The 19,830-nt window shown below is 37.8% G+C and overlaps 1 protein-coding gene across 1 annotated transcript in view; it reads left to right on the top strand.

Moving 5' to 3' along the window:
* Nucleotides 1–19,830, top strand: part of SYNRG (synergin gamma) — a 95,330-nt gene that overhangs the window by 58,074 nt on the left and 17,426 nt on the right. Inside the window, exons 11-12 of the mRNA XM_075195722.1 lie at nucleotides 1,650–2,576; nucleotides 17,566–18,111. Of these exons, the coding sequence (XP_075051823.1) occupies nucleotides 1,650–2,576; nucleotides 17,566–18,111 (1,473 nt within the window). The remainder of the gene's footprint in view (nucleotides 1–1,649; nucleotides 2,577–17,565; nucleotides 18,112–19,830) is intronic.

The following is a 19,830-nucleotide window of genomic DNA, read 5'->3' as shown; positions in this document are numbered from 1 at the left end:
AGGATTACCCAGCAATGAATCATACACAAGATTAGTTTACTGGGCTTCTTTCGACCTACCACCCTCAGTACTGTTGAAGTGAGAACATGTTTACACACCCAGAGAAATATAAAAGTATGCATTGTCTATTGTTGCAAAACACTGACCGCAAATATAGCACTTCTCTGAATATGTTAAAGCGCACTACAGTAGGTGCAACATAACATACCAGTAATACAAGTACATAGCAATACCAGTCTTTTAGTAGCCACTCCAAGGAAATCTGCTCCAGGCTTGCTTCTTCAGTATTGACGATTTATTCCTGTCACTGCCAGCAAAGCAACGGTCCCTCTTCATTGTCACCTCGTTTTAAGCAGGTGCACAGATATACAAGACTTGCAGGGATTTCAGATGCAGAAAGAAGAGTGTCGTCTCCGCGGATCCTCACTGTAGCCTTCGATTGTTCAGTTGGTCCAGCAGGAGCTGCAATCTCTACAATGCTGTTTCTGACATTTAGCTCCTCACAAGTCTCCTTCTGGTCTCCAGGCATAGCCTTTTACCCAGTCTTCAGTTCCCATCTTTCAGGGTGGCATTTTCCTCTCATGCCTTCTCTGTCTTATATCCCAGGGCTGGATCATCACCATCTGAGACATCCTGCTTGTGGCAGCTCCACGATGTCTGTAGAGAAGAGATTCCTACAATGGATCTCGATCAAAAGAATGTTCTGTAAATATAATTATCAAGGGCATTTTTACTGGTTCTAACCCCTGCTGCCATCGCTAGCTTTGGAGATGATAAATTAGCACAGTTGTTTTCAGCTATTAGAGCCTAATCAAGGATGATTAGCTTAGCTATAGTAACCTTCCTGAATTAACCCCATCAAGCCTTAGTGACATCCAGAGTTCCAGACCTAATAGCACTATGTGTGTGTTAACTAGACCGCTGTGTGTTTCTTGTTTCCCACTACTTGCGGATGCATGGGCAGGCACTTAATATACCTATGGAGCAGGCTGCGCTTGGTGCATACTTTGCAGTATCACTCTTTCCTTAGGGTATCTACAGTTATTTTTCAGACATAGTATCAGTACTTACATGGTGACACAGTTTATGCATAGGTTATACATAACATAAACGTACAGTTAAAACATATTATACTCGTACATTAAAGGTCTCAATCTAAAAAAAATAAAAAATATTTAAATACAATTTTACTTTTCACACGAACATGTCTGGTCACATAATGGAATAACCCACTGGAAACAGATATGCTGGGACATTGTTTTCTAATATATCTATCTAGATATCTCTGTCGCTGGCTCTCTGTTTATCTATATCCCTCCTTACTGCCACACACTGCCATCATTATGCCAAAAAAGGAAATAAATATTGCTAGTCTATTACAGCTGTGGTAGTATTTTAATATACAAGTGACTTTAACTTGTTAGCTAGTTAACACCCTTTGACTTTTGTTAAGATTAGGCACAGCACATCCTCCTTGAACAAGGTAAAATAATGCAAAAGATGCATCCTTTTCAATTGTAGGGGGAAACTAGCTTGCCTACACAATCATGCATTCAATTGTATGTAACTTAATATATATGTTGGTAAATCCATAACCCTATAAATATGAAACCTAACCCAAAATTTTCTTTTGTTTTCATAATTTTCAGGACATGGTTTTACAGACTTCAAATCTTCTGGAGCAGATGATGGTTTCACAGACTTTAAAACAGCTGATAGTATATCTCCACTAGATACTCCATTGAGAGAAACTCAATCATCTCTCGCATTTTTCATTGGCCCTCCGCAACAGAAATCACCAACACAATTAAAACCATCATCTGATTTTGATTCCTTCACTTCATTAACAAGCCATGCCTTCCCAAAAACTTTCCATACATCCAAGCCCGTATCATTGCCTGTGCCCCCACTTTCATTGTCATCAATGTCGGCGTCATCACCATATGTCCATGCTTCACTTGCCCCTGCTAAAAGTTCCTCTCTTCTTGATGATTTTGGAGACTTTACGCTCTTTGGGCCATTAACCAACACTACATCTGTTGGTGGTCAAAATGACTTTGTTGACTTCATGACAAGTAATACAAATTCTGTTGAACAAAATATTGACACTTTCAAGCAGGTATCCAGCACAGTTGACTTAATACGCTCTACTACTCTTCCCCAAAATATTCAACCTAATACTTCTGCATCAATTAACAAATATGGATTATTTGAGCCACTTACTTTGGAAACATCTACCACAGGGTTTGATGATCCTAAAGATGCTACCCATGTTACAAAAAACAATGACTTTACATTCCAGTATGACAAATTCACCACTGTTGAGAACAGTTCAGAGAAATCCTTTGTGGACAAGTTTTCTGCTCTCAAGCAAGCCAAAGAGGACTCCATGTCCATTAAATCCCTGGATCTTCCTTCTATTGGTGGCAGCAGCTTTGGAAAAGAAGACTCTGAAGATGCGCTTTCTATCCAGTTTGACATGAAGTTGTCAGATATGGGCGAGGAATTGAAGCATGTTATGTCTGATAGTTCTCTGGATTTGCCCACGGTTAGTGGTCAGCATCCAGCTGCTGCAGGTGAGGAATTGGTTAGATTACTTTGGTAAAGATGAGATAGGTGAAGTATTCTATATACATCATATTTGTGAGCTTTCAGTGTTATTTTCTCAGTTTTATTTTTGTGGAATATAAGGAAGGAAATCTTTTGTGCACTGTTTTAATAGAACTCCTTAGATTATTTATTCAGCATGTTGTATTTGATCATTAACAATGAAGTTAGCGGGTACATTGATATATAGCTTAAAGGAGAAATATACTTGTAAGTGTAATTAATTTTCACATTCTTTTCTATACATGGTATATGAAACCCATTGGAAGAATTTATTCTGCTTGTGTCTTTGTGTATTAATACTTATTAAGTTGTGTGGAAGGTTCCATATTGTTTACCTCAGCTCAAGTAAAATGTATTATCAGCCATAGATTGCCTACAAAATGGTGTCAACTGTAAATTTAACAAAATAATTTGACAAAATATTTGCTATAGGTTACATTGATACAGTGGCCTAATCTTATTTACAACTTTATCAATCATAGACATAAACTTTCTATAAGTGGCTGCATGGGGTGACCCTCTAACCATCAAAAGGGCCACATATTACTCTTACTCTCTGTAATAATTTAAGACAATACATGTTATTTAATTAAGCCCCTATGTTTACAATACAAGTTTAACAAAACCTCTCTGACATTGCATATTGTTTGGGGTTTTTTTTCTGCAAGAAAAAAAGTTTAAATAAGAAATGTTCGAATATAATTTTCCTTTCGCAGTTGAATGGTATTTTAATGTAGCTGCAAAGCAAGTGTCATGTAAAACACACTTAATGCTGCTGTATAGTTAGTGACCCTTTCAAGTGCAAATGTTTTGCATTGAACAGATTATTCCAGGGTTGCTCACTGAGGTAATGAGCGGAAAGCATGGTGACTGCAATATAATGTTGTGGCTTTAAATCATTGTTTGCTACAGTGACTGCCAATGGTCACATGAAACTGATACAGAAATGAAATCCAATTTTCCAGATTGGCTATTGGTACCTCTGTTGGAAATAAAGATGTTTTGTGATCACAAGTACTACACCATAGTTCCTCAACCCTCTCCTTAACTATAACTATTGTACATAGCACGTGAAATCATTTCTGCCACAGACAGGTTAAGCGTTAAGGCATGACCTGCAGGGGATTGTTAGCATGATGGTTGAAACGACATGAATTCAATTCCCATTATTCTCCTTGAAGAGTAACCAAAACCTTAAAGCATTACCAAAACAAAATGTGAGTGTTAACTGTGTTTTACAGTTATTTTCATTGCATTTGTATTGATATGTCCAAAAACAGTGTTCCACTTGAAAACTCATGACCTTTTCAAGTGTTATTATAAATATCTGCACTTAAATACGCTTTCGAAATGTAACCAGTTCAGTATTTTCTTTAAAATCTCAAGTTACATTAAGTGTTTCAAAACTTAGAGATCGGAGGGGGTGGGGTATTATTATTTATTTATTTTTGTCTTGTAATCTAAATAATTGTACATTTGTGCAGCTGCTATTTTGTTTATTTACAATGAAGAATTTATATATTGAGGCTTGTAATTAATTGTGTTGATGTCATCTGTTTTCTTTGCAAGTCTGCTTATTTGTAGAAAGAACCTAAATATCATCTGATCTCTAAACTGTATTGTTTGACTAAATCTACTCTATCAAATATACTTGCTTGGTTTATAAACAACCAAACCTCTGGTACAAGTATTGTGTACAGTATAGTATAAGCTACTACAATAAACTTTGCATTAGAGGGTGTTGAAAAAACATTATTAAAGGTCTTGAATTTTTAATAAAACAACCTAGACCACTGTCGAGAATCTGATGAGTTCCGGTGTTTCAGGCTCCCGCAGTTCCAGCAGGCTCACCCTAGCCTTGGCAAATAACGTTCAGTTCTTTTCCTGGTGCCAGCACCCTGGAATAATTTTGAATGAATACAGCTAACAGTGGAGATGTATCTATTAAGCTAGCTGGAGGGCATGGCAGTCAGTCAGATCAGCGTTGCTCAATATACTTACACTGGTGATTGCTTGGAATACTGACCTTTTAATTTTCTGAGGGACACGTGAGCGCTGTAGGAGTTGCCGGTGTCCCGGACACCAGAATCCCACAGTTAGGCTCGTTTTAGGGCTGAGGAGGCTTGCTTTATAAAGATAAAAACACAAGAAAACATTTAAAAGGGGCTTTTATGTAATTGTTAGATTGAGACCTTTTGTCAGAAGCCTCAATCGGATAACTCCTTTTAATGGAAAGCCCCGCCAACTTACAACTGGCTAAATGAGTACATTAATAAGGTAACACTTTTTGCAAATTACAGCGTTTTGTCAATGTAACAGTAGAATAGAAATACATAAATATAACAAAATTGTAATTCTTTTTCAGATGCATAGATTAGAACAGTAGCCAGTAGAAGACAAACTTCATAAGTGGTAGGTAGGCCCCTTCATTGGCATAACATAGCCATGGGCTCTCGGCATATAGAGTCTGCTGTTCTATTCAGTTAGAGTCCTTCACTTCTATTTCAAAGCCCTCTCTAAGTATACAATGTTGGTTCCCTGGTCGTTTCTGTAGTTTTTGTGTTGCAACAGTGATCTCCTCTCTTTGTTTTACCAGCATTTATACCGCCAAAGTATTACTACATTGGTTTGCTGTACTTCATTTTAATCCTTGGCAGAGCGTTGTTAAATGGTGCCCATGTATAGGTTTGAATTACTAATTCTTGGGTGTCTCCCTGAGTTTTTGGGGAAGAAGTGACTTTCTGACTCCTGATGCTAATAGCCAGGAATTTATACATCTCTTAGCGTTGCTTACATGTTTTGATATGCTTATGATTAGTACAGTCTTGGCAATTCACTGTTATATTGTTAAAAGCTGCCTAGTGTCTGACCTGAGCTCCCATTTACACCATGCTTTATTCTCTTTATTTTGTTGGTCTTGGTTCGTTTCCATTTTTTGCATACTTATATTGCTGTTCCGTGTTTGACACTTTTTTTTTTTTTCTCCTCCATTGGTTTTATTTTGTTTACGGTTACCATGTCAACCATTTTTTGTCTTTAGTGCGTTTCGCTACTCATTGTCACTTTTTTGTTTGATTGTTTGCTCCACTATGTGTTGGGGTCCACTTAGTGATGTATTAATGAATTATGATTTACGATGGGATGTATTTATACTTTTTTTTTTTTAGCATTGTATTACTCTATGTGGTATATTATACCCATATTGGTGAAAATGCCATTGATGTGTAGTACTGTATTCATTTGAAGACCGTTTTTGATATGTTTTATTTAATAACACTGTTCTGTCATTTTTTTTCTGTTAGTGCTTTTCTTTTGCAATAGAATAAAAAACATGTAATTTTTGTAGCTTTGTCCATTTCTCCTTGGTTTTTGAATCTTAATGATCTTTATTTTGGGTTTTAAGGGACAACATTGGTGAATTTTGTTCACTATGTACTGACAGTATGATATTGGTGGAACCCTTGTTTCCCCTTGCTTTAATCATTTATTTTAGTTCTCGTGTGTGTATTTTCTCTGGTTTATAAATAAATTGCAATAGATATTACACTAACTGGAGTGTTCTGCTGGTGTTTTTATTCATTCTGCTACTTTAAGATAAATATATATTGAAAATGTTGTAAAGTCCATACCTGGCTAATGGCAGTATTAGCCAGCTTCCATACACTATTGTGTAATGTTTAGCACTGTCGGGTTAGGCTGACTCATGTTGTCATTAGTAATCTTGTTAATGCTTTGATTACCTCAGGCCTAGACAAATTACCAAGATGTAGGCCATGAACTCTGTTCATATATTTTTGGGGACCATTCAGGAGTGCTCGCAGAGTATACCAGTTTTCTTGCTCACTAAATACTCAAATAGGCTCCTATATCTGTCTGACTGGCATTTTTTTGGTACAGTGTGTTTTTATTGAAAGTGTTATAGCCTTGGTAATTTACAGAATCAAAGTGGTACAACTGCTCATTGTGGACATCCACCAGCCATAACACATTACTATAAGACCAGCTCACTGCAGCTCGACTGTAGAAAGAGGTCATGGGGTGGTTATATTTTGGTAGTAGTGGACTCTGATCAATATATCACTTTGGCTGGGTAGTGGGGCAGGGAGGAGGGAAGAGAGAGCGGGTAAGCATAAAATGAGGTTAGCCGGGATCACTGTCCCTGAAAAGTAGTGGTGCATGCAGTTCTAGTAAGGTGGGAAGCAGGTAAGGTGGGAAGGATTACTCATTTATTCGACTGGGAATACAAAGACACATTTTTGACTTCCACCCGGTAAAATCATATGGCACAGTATTCTCAGAATTTATCTACAGAGGACAAAATAAAGTCGTCCATGGACATATAAAAGTCCAGTCTCGCAAACCACTCCTTTGTGGATGGCGGGTTGTGGGACCTCCAGTGCACTAGTTTTACAGCGCACCTTTGCAGCACAATTTAAATATTTCAGAATAGATTTCTTGTAGAGAGAAATGGGCATCTCATTAACATTAAGCAGCCAGAAACTGGGGCTATCGAAGACCTTCGCTATAGCGACTTCCCTGGAAATGAGCATCACTGCCTCCCAAAAGGGGTGAAGTTCAGAGTATCCCCACCAAATGGGAAATGGGGAGCCGTGCGTCAGATTACATCTTTAGCACAAATCGGTGAGGCCTGGGTACATATTGGCTAAGAGGTTGGGACACCAGTATCTTTTACCAATCCCTGGTGTATTTTGGCACGGAGTGAGTGTTCGATCAGGCTTTTGTATATGTTTAAGTAGTCCTTGTGTACTGTGTGGAGGTTCAAAGGGTCTTGAATGGGTTGAGCTCCCTTCGGCCATCTTGCGTATCTCTGGAGATACATACAGCTGAAACATTACCTGTATACCCCAGATCTTAGAGTTTGGTAGATCCCATTTTGCTTGGATATCCGCAGATGGTTTGACCCCCATGACAGCTGGCCAATCTGGAGAGAAGCCCTTAGGGTTCCAGTCTCTCAAGTGTTTACGACAGTCTGCGTCATTTTGTCTACCACTGCTGTAGCTGACTAAACTATGCTTGTAACTAATTTAGTATATGTGTGTATAGATACATTTCTATCTATCTCTTATACATACTGATCAGCTACAATATTAAAACCACCTGCCTGATATTGTGTAGGTCCCCATTGTGCCACCAGAACAGTTCTGACCTGTCGTGGCATGCACTTGAAGGTGTGCCTCCATGGCTCAGACTTTTTTTTTTTTCCAGCACATCCCACAGTTGCTCGATCAGAATGACATCTGGGGAATTTGGAGCCCAACTCATTTAAAAGTATACACTACTACCACAAGAAAAAATAAGCAGTATACTCTGTTTCATAGTGGAGAAAAAAAAAAATGAAGTTGATGCTCGATTACAGGTGTAAAGTATACATAATTTACACATTGTTAAAAACCATACCAAAAAAGTGAACTACACTGTGCAATGGAATAGAACTCCCATACAGGAAATGAAACAAACAGAAACTGATAGGAAGGAGATTGCCTTTAGAGAAACCAAAACTGAAACTTTCCACAGAAAGAGAGAGGGAGACACAGAATGATGTTCAATCATGGCAGCTGCTCATGAAAAGTGCACATTTGGTAGTCTTTTAAATACAGACTGCCATATTACTGTCTACTAAAAATCCATTGGATTACATAACTGGGACCACTTTACAGATGAAGAAAAATAACTTTTGATTCTGTAGAACTGAAGTTTCAAATGCAGGAACCAATGATCCTGGAATCTCAGTCTGCTACTATCATGAAAAGCTTCTGCTGCTAAGATATGAAGAATTTCAGAAAACATGCTGTAATCCTTTCTTGTCTCTCAAAAAGAAGCCAGAAAAAGCTTAAAAGTCTGTCTTTATGTCGTCTGATAACAATCAATATATGTGTAGCTCATCATTACTAGGCCGAAATCTGTGATGAGAACGTGTTCCTGCCACAATCTGTGTTTCTAGACGGCTATGACATTAAATTCTTCTGCAGTCTGCTTAATTGTCCAGCTGTTTGATGCCAGAGTTAATATTTTTATTACTTCTTTTGGTGGCGCCTCTTCACACTTTTGCTTTAATTCATATATCATATTCTGTAAATCATCACAACCTGAACATCTGCTTACTTTCTGGGGTGATTCTAGTGATATGCTAGGAAGAGACAACATTTCAGTAAGCTTCTCTTGAATGGCTGTACTTGCCTGCTCTTTCTTTCTTTTAGCCTATGTGTCCCGGTGTCTTCTCTTTACCCGATGCAATTTCACTGGTGAACAACCAAGCTTTGTAATGCTTTCATTCAGCTCATCTGTTTCTGCTGGTTCAGTTACACCCTCCACCGGGGATTCCACTTCTTCTTTTGGCATATCTATGTCTGTCTGTTCTTTACAGTGTAACAGTTGAATTCTGCATTTTGGGCAAAGTTTCTGTCCTGGCTTAATAACAGCATGAAGCTGACCGTCACCATGTTCTTTGGCCCACTTTAGTGACATAACTTTTAAGCTTTTTCTGGCTCCTTTTTTGTGAGACAAGGGATTACAGCATGTTTTCTGAAATTCTTCATATCTTAACAGTAGAAGCTTTTCATGATGGTAGCAGACTGAGGTTTCAGGATCATTGGTTACTGCATTTGAAACTTCAGTTCTCCAGAATCAAAAGTTCTTTTTTTTCCTCATCTGTAAAGTGTTCCCGGCTATGTAATCCAATGGATTTTGAGTAGACAGTAATATGGCAGTCCGTATTTAAAAAACTACCAAATGTGCACTTTTCATGAGCAGTTGCCATGATTGACCATCTTTCTGTATCTCCCTCTCTCTTTCTCTGTAAAGTTTCAGTTTTGGATTCTGTAAAGGGAATCCCCTTCCCATCAGTTTCTGTTTGTTTCATTTCCTGTTTGGGAGTTTTATCCAATTGCCTCAGTGTAGTTCACTCTTTTTGGTATGGTTTTTAACAACGTGTAAATTTATGTATGCTGTACACCAGTAATCGAGCATCAACTTCATTATTTTTTTTTCTTCACTATGAAACAGAGTATACTGCTGATTAATTTTTAAAAAATTTTTGTGGTAGTAATGTGTACCTTTTTTAAACGCCCCCTCCCCCCCCAAAAAAGGGATACCTAATGTTGATTGAACCAAGCTTTTTTTTTAATTCTATTTGAAAAAAACGTGCGTTTTTGCCGTAGCGCAAAACGTAAGGCAGATGAAGTCATTTGGTTTGGATTCGGGAGGAAGAGTTACCTTAGGGGTCCAAATTTTGTGGTGATTCCTTAATAAACACCCGTGATACTTCAAATAAACTCAATAAAGAAGCCGCGATTAGTAAATTATTTAATAAATTGAAAAATCAATATTTAATTAACCTAATTGTCAGACAGTTGAGATATTTGGAAGAAAAAGTTGTTTTGACATCCTCTCAACTATAAAAAAAAATTCAAACAAATCTGAGATGGGTGGTGGACATTTCATTATTTTTTTTTATTTTTTTTATTTTTTTTTGGGTGAGCTGATGTGGAATGACCATGGCCAGATTAAGGGGGGGGGGGCACATGCCCACCTCTCTCTGAGGGCCCCCCGCCGCCAGCTGATAGAGAAGAAGCTACAAGCCGGCGATCTAAAATGTATAGCAGCCGCGGTGCTGCTGTACGTCTGGACTCCTGCCAATGACTTGGTCCGTCCGAAGGGGCGAGGGTTTGTATTAATGAGAGGTGCGTGGCTGCGTCGGTGGGGGGGGGAGGGGGGGGAAGATGCGGTGAGAAGGAGAGACTCACAGCTGGACACACAGAACTTAAATGTGAATCTTAGGTGAGTTAAAAAAAAAAGTGATAACAGCTTTGTCTTGGACCTTCTGCTTGAATAGCAATCATAACTGTTCTGTGTATGACTTGGAAGAAAGTGTACAAAATGCCAATATAATGTTCTTGAAATATAACTGAATAATTAACTGAGTGTGAGAAACCGAGAGGAAGAGAAGACATGGGGAAGGAGAGAGTATGAAGCTGAGACGGTGTGGCTGAGAAAGGGCAACGTGAGAAAGAGAGAGAGAACTAGAGAGAGAGGTGAGAAATTGAGAGAAATAATAATAATAATAATATGTGGGCTATTAATTTAATGGTGCAGTTTCCATGAGAACTATTTATTTAATGATAGGTGCTATCATATATATTTATTTTACACTGGTGTTGGTGGAATATTTAAACGCTGTGCTGGTTTCGGGACTATTTATTATTCAATTCAGGTCTAAGTTTGGGGAGAAGGAGGGCTAATTTATTAAACGTGAATATGAAATATAAATGGTTGTGTGAAATGGGTTTATTTGTTACATGTGAATGCTATTCGTTTTATTGCTGGGTTGTTTTTTGGGGAGGGAAATAGTTTTTATTAAATGTGTATGCTATTCAATGTTGGGGCTAGTTGGGAGGAACAGTTCTATAAAATTTGTATACTAATGATTTTATTTAATTTTATATTCAGGCCTATTTGGAGGGAGGGAGGCCTACTTATTAAATGTGGGTGCTATTGATTTAATGCCAGGGCTGTTTTAGATTTTCATGAACATTCCGGGATCTACACAAGCAACAACTGAGTTTAAGACACCAGCAGCCACAGATGATGAAAGTGACAAGAACAGGTAGGAGAGAGTAGGACAGTCTGCCTTCTGTCCTGAATCTGGTGGGACAGTACCGAATTTGGGTGACTCTCGCTTAGTCGGGATTTGGTCCAATTATAAGGACAGTTGGGAGGTATGTCCCACTTCACACTGTACTACTGGTGAAGGCAGAGCTGCCTGCTCCTAACAGTAGTGCACACAGTATTGTGTCTGTATATGTCTAAAATTATAGCCATAGTACACCGAAGGTGCCCCCCTGTCTAAAGTGCCCCGGGCCCCCCAGAGCCTTAATCCAGCTCTGGGAATGACCCTGATGTAAAATTAAACGTGATTAATCAGACCAGGCCACCTTCCTCCATTGCTCCGTAGTTCATTGGAGGCACTTTTGGCAGTGGACAGGGGTCAGCATGGGCACTCTGACCGGATTGTGACTATGCAGCCCCATTCGCACAAAGCTGCGATGCACTGATTTCTGACACCTTTCTGTGATAGTCAGCATTAACACTTTCAGAATTTGGGCTACAGTAGCTCTTCTGTGGTCCAAACGAAATGGGCTATTCTTCGCTTCCCACGCGCATCAATGAGCCTTGGACACCCATGACCCTGTTCTCAGTTCACAGGTTTGACCGCTTTTGGTGGGTACGAACTACTGCATATCGGGAACACCTCGAGTCCTGCCATTTTGGAGATGCTCTGACCCAGTTGTCTAGCCATCAAAATTTAACCCTTGTCAAAATCTTTCAATCCTTACGCTTGCCCATTTCCCTGCTTCCAACACATTAACTTCAAGAACTGATTGTTCACTTGCTGCCTAATATATCCCACCCATTCACACTTGTCAGTGGTTTTAATGTTGTGGCTGATCGGTGTATACACACTTGATTTATAACTGTAATATTTTGCAGTTTCATTTAGTGGGAGATTCAATTCCCCACGTTGTTCTTCAGAACAACACGGGGTGTGCATCATTAATTTTAACACTGATTTCCACTCGCGGCTCAGTAAGCTGCGAGCAAAAATCAGCACTGAATTTACCGTACGAACAGTAATAATGCACATCAGTTACCATAGTAATGCTAATGATGCGCACCCCACGTTCTAAAGAAAAATGCAGGGAATTGAATCTCCCCCTTAGTGGAATACTGTATCACTTAATAGTTCTATTTTTGAGTGTTTTTAAGGTGATCTATAGTTATGAGATTCATGAAAGATATATAGAATGTAACAAATTGTGATATTATCATACATGATCACCAGACTCACCTATAATTCCTGTGAAACCATTTAATGAGGAGGGGAATAACAGGGACAAAGATAAAGGTAAACATGGGAGTAATTTAATATATTTTAGACTCATTGCTCCAAAATTTTGAAAAATCCTGTATCCAGCTCATTCCAGACCCCAGCATTCCACATAATAGATCCCATGCCTGTGTTGCCTGATGTTTAAATTTTTTACACACAAAATTATGGAGGATTTAAAATGTTACTAAAGGTATGTGTTGCCAGTGCCCATCTATCGTGTTCTCCTGGTCTATCTGGAAGTCCAAGAACCAGGTATTGCCTATTTTAAGTTGGGAAAACTGCTGTAATAAAATGAATAACAGAACTACAGCCATAATGCCACATTTTTTGTTCCATCTTTTCATTTGATTAAAAGTGTAGGTAGACTCCAGGGGGTATATTTACTAAACTGTGGGTTTAAAAAAGTGTATATGTTGCCTATATGGCAACCAATCAGATCCTAGCCATCATTTTGTGGAATGTACTAAATAAATGGTGGCTAGAATCTGGTTGCTATAGGCAACATCTCCACCTTTTTCAAATTTGCAGTTTAGTAAATTTACCCCCAACAGTCTTATCTTTCCATTAAAGTGTACTTGGCATATAAAAATTACCCTTGTACACCATACTTGCACTTGTTCCAAATATGCTTTTCCATTTTCTTATTTCACAATGTACATTCTAGTAGGAAAATAGGCCCTGCCCATAGTGCAATGGGACAATGTCACAACAGTCCATTGAGGTGGTCGTGTAGAATCGAAAGTCCATTGTTTAAGCAGGGAAAAATTCAACTATTTTGCTTACTGTATATGTACAGTAAAAACAGTGAATCTCTGTATGCTCAGATAGTAGCTGTGTGTGTGTGTACCCCTACCATAGTGCCAAAGTAGCCATCAGCACTTATTGAATGCAGCAGTTTGTGGGCTTAATCATCGCTGGAATAGCTCCAGTGTTCAATGAGCTCATTTAACACCACCCTTGTGGAAGTGAAATTTAATATTGCCCTGCTTTCTATTTGCAATCATATTATAGAAGGTATGTCTTATAACACCCAGCAAAAATTAAATATCCATTTCTTTCGAGTGTGCGGATTGCACACCATTTTAAATAATATTTGATGGGCAAACAGAGAATGTGTTTTTGTATAATTTGCTTCCTGACCTCCCCAGATAGGTAAGTTTTGCACATGCCCACTATATAGCATTACGGTGAACGCTTGTTAAATAGATTTAAGTTCAAGTGCCCTTTCACTCCTTACAGCGTGCCATGTACAGACAACATACATGTGCAGGTGTTTGAAACTAGGCTGTTTTCAGTCACCGGCTACCAATGTCAATCACTATGCTAGCTGGGAGCAGTGCTATGAAGGTATGCAGAATTCCAGGTTGGTTGGTTTGGGGGTAATTAATATAAACATTGATTTGGAAGCAAAAATTAAAATTCACAAAAAATCAGATGACATATAGAGCCTGAGTTATTAACGAGAGCAAAGCAAAAAGTAACTTTGCACGTTGGCAAAACCATGTTGCATTGGAGGGGGGAAGTAAATTTAAAATGTGGTGACAGATTTATCGATGGGGTAGGGCATGTCCTCGATTTTAAACTTTACATTTCAGTGTAAAAATAAAGCTATGAAGTTTTTGTGTCCTACGTGTACAAACAGTATTTAACTTATGTACAAAATAATAAGCTGAGTTGCACTCCTTGCATTGTAATATGATTTAGGTTTTGTTTGGTTTTTTTTTTTCTTCCTTTTTTTGCCATGCTCTCCTTAATGACATAACTAAGAAATGGGATAGTAACACAAATTAATATGTAAACGTTTCCCGAAAGCACATTAGATTGCTAGAAAAGTGTATTTTAACATCACAAAATAGAAATGGCTGTGTTTTTGGTGTTCAAGGAAGTGGCTGAGTATGTCCAGATTTTCCAATTACAAATGTTGGTATGAAATATGCTGCTAAAATGGCTCTTATAAAATAGTAATTTCTGTCATTATCCAAGGTATAGTTAAATGGCCATTAACTTAAAACACACACACACACACACACACACACACACACACACACACACACACACACACACACACACACACACACACACACACACACACACACACACACACACACACACACACACACACTAAAACTCTGGACGTGTAATCCTTTTATATCTGTTGCTGTCCTCCGAGCATATTTAGAGGTGCATGTCCACTTTTCAGTCCTTGGAACTGCCCTTGTTAAATTAATCCTCGCCTGGCTTTTCAGATGCTCCTGTAAATGTGCATCGTGAAGAGAGGGAAATGTCATTGTGAAGTTCCAACCTGCTGACGCTTGCATATCCATTTGATCAATTAAGCTTTTCCATGTTTTTCCTAAAATACTGCTTGGTTTAGCTTCATGTGTGTCTTAGATGATTCCTAAAATTGACATCTGGGGGTAACCGTATCGAGGTGTGATTTTTTTTTTTTTTTTTCTTTTTCTTTTTTTTTCTTTGCGATTTAAAATCACTTTAAATCGCACAAGAGAACCAGCAATTTAAAGTGCTAAATAGTCATATGTATCTGTGACGATTTGTATCTATTTTAAATCCACTATCTCTCCAATGTTATAGTTAAACTCACGGGAGATTAAACACAAAATCTCCCGAGTTTGCATTCAAAATTGCCAGATACAACAGGCTTTTTTTCTATAGGCGAGATTGGCAAGCACATCACTGCTACACTGCAGGGCAATGTTAATATAATAGGAGGTACAATGGAGGTACAATGGAGGTTTCAATAAATCATAATTTTTGTTGTAGAGGGGCAAAAATTATGATTTTTTTTTTACGGAGGACAATTTATTTTAAGAATAAATTAGTGACCCAAATGTAATTTATAGATTAAATGTAAGTGCGGTGTTGGTTTTTGGTTTGTTTGGGTTTTTTTGGTTTTTTTTTTTTTTTATATATAGCAGTGGCTTACTATTTCATCAGTGGGGCAATATGTATATTTTTATCGTATGTCAACACTTAAAATGTCCTGATAGGGACACCATTAAAAGTACAGACTTGTGGGACTACAAGTGTCAGCATGCACAAAAGCACTTGTAGTGCTACAAGTCTTTACAAGTGGTGTCCCCATCAGAAAATTAAGTGTTGCCATATCATAAAAATATACATATTGCCCCACTGCTCAGACGAGTTTGCAAAATCACAGCTTCATACATTTTGGCGATTTATGTAGCTAGAGTGGCAAAAATTCAGGACTGCAATTTGTAGTGATTTTGAAAGAAACACATCTCTGGCGATTTTTATATCAAATCGTTGGGTAATAAATTCATTAATCAACGATTTTAAACTCGCCCGAGAAAATCGCTGGAAATTCAAAATCGCAGCTTGATACATTTACCCCCTGGACTGTATTACATGTCATCTTGCCATAAGGCAAAAGTGATAACGAAGGGCCTCGGGAATCAAAACATCAAAATTTTGAGTCCATGGCCAGGAAACTCCCCAGACCTTAATCTCATCGACAACTTTTGGTCAATCCGAAAGAGGCGGGTGGACAAACAACCCACAAATTCTGACAAACTCCAAGCATTGGTTAGGCAAGAATGGGCAACCATCAGTCAGTATATGGCCCAGAAGTTGATTGACCGCATGCCAGTGCAAATTGCAGAGGACTCCAAAAAGGAGTGTCAACACTGCAAATATGAACACTTTCCATAAACTTAATGTAATTGTCAATTAAAGCCTTTGACAATTATGAAATGCGTGTAATTTTTAATTAGTTGTATACCATGGCAACATCTGACAAAAAAAGTCTAAAATCACTGAAGCAACAAACTTTGTGAAAACCAATATTTGTGTCCTTCTCAAAACTTTTGCCCATGGATTGTAAAACAATGGTATGATTCTATACCTATAATAAGCAGATATGTATTGATTTTCTTTTGTAAGTTTTTATATTGTGATTATGGTAACTACTACACATTTTTGCTTGTTATTTTGAACCAGGTCTCTTTGATATCCTAACAACATTCCTGTGTGTTTTATTTACAAATAGGGTTTATTTTCATAGTATTTCTGTAGTTGTTCACAGAAGCACATCTGCATACTTCTATTTAAAATAAATTAAATGGCCATGTAAACACCCCTAAGTTGCTAAATTATGATTAAATATGGTTGCTCTGCATTTTACATGTCTTATGAAAAATGTATCTCCTACCCACTGATATTTTTTTTTAAATACCCGTTTACATGCATTTGAACAGGTCTTCCACTGGAAGCAATTTTTTGCTAGTGTTCCCATACCAATTGGTGTTTTACTCACGTTTTGTTGCGATATTTGTTCCATTTCTTGTGTTTACCACATGGAAGCACACCTAGGAAGCTCTAAAATACTAATAAAAAAACATCCCACTTCATGGGTTCGATATTCCTTAAAATGCTAGTAAACCACCAGTGGGCAGGTGACCTTAGGTATGGTTGTCACATTGATATTTTTTCTGCAAGAAGAATCCTATCAAACCCCACATTTTCATATAGTGTCCATTTTCAGCATCCAAATGACTGGTTTATAAACTTTGTTGCGAGCTTTGTACAAGATGTAGATTTCCAATAAATTTAAACTTAAAATGTGTGTTTAGACTGTTTGAAATATAAATGTACACAAGCAGACTCCTGAGTTTTCTCACAAACTAAATGCAGGTGTGCAGGGTCCTGTTACTGCTAAAGTTAGACCATTCAATCTTTGGTTGATTACCCTTATACTTCGTTAGTTTAAAAACCCCCATGGTTCTAAAAACATTTTATGTGATGTAACCTGCATGGAATCTCCTGGGGGGGGGGGGGGGGTTGGTGGAGGGGTGTGTGTGGCGTGTTTTTTAAATAAATGAATGGTATTAGAATACATGAACTTGTATACATGTTCCTTTTAGACCTGGGATAAACCATATTAGAAGACAACGTAGTGATATGTTGTAGATAAAAGGGGTTCTGAATGTTTTACATCACTACATGGTGGTGATTGTTTTAATATTGCCAGTATCCTACATATGGGTTCTTCTTTGTCCTTTTGCATGTAGATGATTTTAAAGGCACGAATGACAACAATTGCTCCCTACTAAGCAGTTTGACAATTTGTGATTGGTCAGAGAAGGACAACGTACACACGAACAAAAAACAGCCAGACTTTTTTTTCAGCCCAGATTACAGTGCTGGCTCCTCTACAGCTGTGTTCTCAAAGAAAGAGACTTCATTTGGAAGTACCGAAAATCTTACCATGACAACCATATCAAAAGTAACTACATTTTCTAGTGACATCCATGCTTCAGAGGACCCTTGTATTGCAGACAACAAAGGTCAGAGTGAAAAAGCAAATGATGACACATTGGTCAGTGGTCTTGATGATATTTGTCCTATTGCTTTGGGACATACTGCTGAAACCCATGATATGTCAGCCAGTAATGTTGCTACCGAGCTAAGAAACACTGATGATTTTGGAGAGTTTCAGAGTGAAAAGCCTAAAATAAGTAAATTTGACTTTATACTGGCAAGTTCTCAAGGGAAAATGAAATCAAGTGAAGAAATGATTAAGACAGAGCTTGAAACTTTGGATCTTTGTGCTCAAGGTAAGTGTTCTCCATACTTGGAGCCTTAATTATATATAATTACTTCTGCTGTTATTGTGCCTTCCCATAAATGATACTCTAAATCTAAATAATTCTTACAAACGTCTTATAATATCTGAGTTTCGACTAGGAACTTTGCATCTTTTGCTTTAATCCAGTATGCTTTTATTGTGCATTGTTCCCTGCTTATACCTCCAGCTTAAAAATCAGGGCAAAACTGGTGTCGCAGTGATGGTTACTTTATAAATAGGGGAACATATATATGGATTTAATACATTTTTAATGTACATCTTTACAAAAAAAAAGTATAGCTGGTAAATAAAGCCCATGTCAGCTAAAATCAGGTCCCTAAACTTAAGGGATTTTTCTCCCCTGTTCATATGTGGCGGGTATGCATTTGTGACATGACTCATGCATTTTATGACACACAATGCTTTAAAAAAATAAAACCTCTTGATATGTATCACCTTATGCACTCAGTGTTTGTACTGTTAATCCTTTTGCTACATAAGAACTGCCCATGGGCTGCACCTGACCTACCAGGATAACTCTTGCAGACAGCAGATAGAGGTTTCAACATTGAAACTGCGATTTGTTTTCCAGAAGTTTTGTTTATCACTGACTGCTGTCATTTTAATATTGAGCCAAATAGTTTTAAGTGGCTACACTTCCCAGAACCATGATTTCATTGTATGGAAGCCTTGCCTATTCCACTGAATACAGTTACAGTGGCTTCCCTTCAGTTGGATCTCTAAACTAAACTAACTGGGACCTGTTACTCACCTGCAGCCATGGAGATACAGTTCTCCTTATCCCAGATAGGTTAGAGAAACTAATGTCTGTCAGGTAAAGAGAGAAACGCAAAAAAAAAAACACAGGTACAAAGGGGTGACACGAAATTGGAGAAAACCAGGGCATAAAGGATAGAGGGATGTATGAGGCACAAAGCGGAAGACCAAAGTAGCTAAAATGCACAAAAAAGGAAAGAGTCAAAAGTCAGAAAAACCGAGGTGCAAGCAGACTGAATTAAGGGGGGATGCAGAGGACAACTGAATCTTCAACTGAGATGGCAATTTTTATGGCACCTGTCTCATCCCACTACAAATTGTCATAAGCATTTCTAGAAGTTGCACGTTAGTGGAAATATTGAAATTTGCAAGTATTGTTGGAAATCAAACAAAGTAAATAAATACCACTAATTTCAATAATTAATTGCATTAATACATTTGCCATTTTTAAATTAATTCCATTTATGCTGCAGCCTGAGATGACTGCCTTGGGTTACCTTATTAGAGGCATACCCTAGTTACAGAAAAGCAGCCTGAGAAAGGGAAAAGACATACAGGATGAAGGGTGCAACACCATTTCACGAAAAGAGACAAGTAGTATAACTTAAATGAACATCTAGTTCCCATAAGATATTTTCAAATATTGTTTACAAAACAAATGGCAAACATGCAAATTATGTGGAAAAATTAATCTTTCCTCATTAGTAAATATTATTTTGACACCGTTATTGATACTGTTATAGTATCTTTTTTTTGTTTAGTTTATATCTGACTTCTCCCATTTTGATCAAAAAGATGCTCATCATAACATGTTCTGCATCTTGGAACTAGTATATGGTTTTTTTTTTATACTTGAACTCTTTGACTCATTATTCTCAATGGCGTTATCATTTCTGTTTGGGTGTAATACATAGTATTTGATATGCATGTA

The sequence above is a fragment of the Mixophyes fleayi genome, chromosome 2, assembly GCF_038048845.1.
Source record: "Mixophyes fleayi isolate aMixFle1 chromosome 2, aMixFle1.hap1, whole genome shotgun sequence".
NCBI lineage: Eukaryota > Metazoa > Chordata > Amphibia > Anura > Limnodynastidae > Mixophyes > Mixophyes fleayi.
The sequence above is the reverse complement of the archived record's forward strand: the minus strand, read 5'-3'. Positions and strand labels throughout refer to the sequence as shown.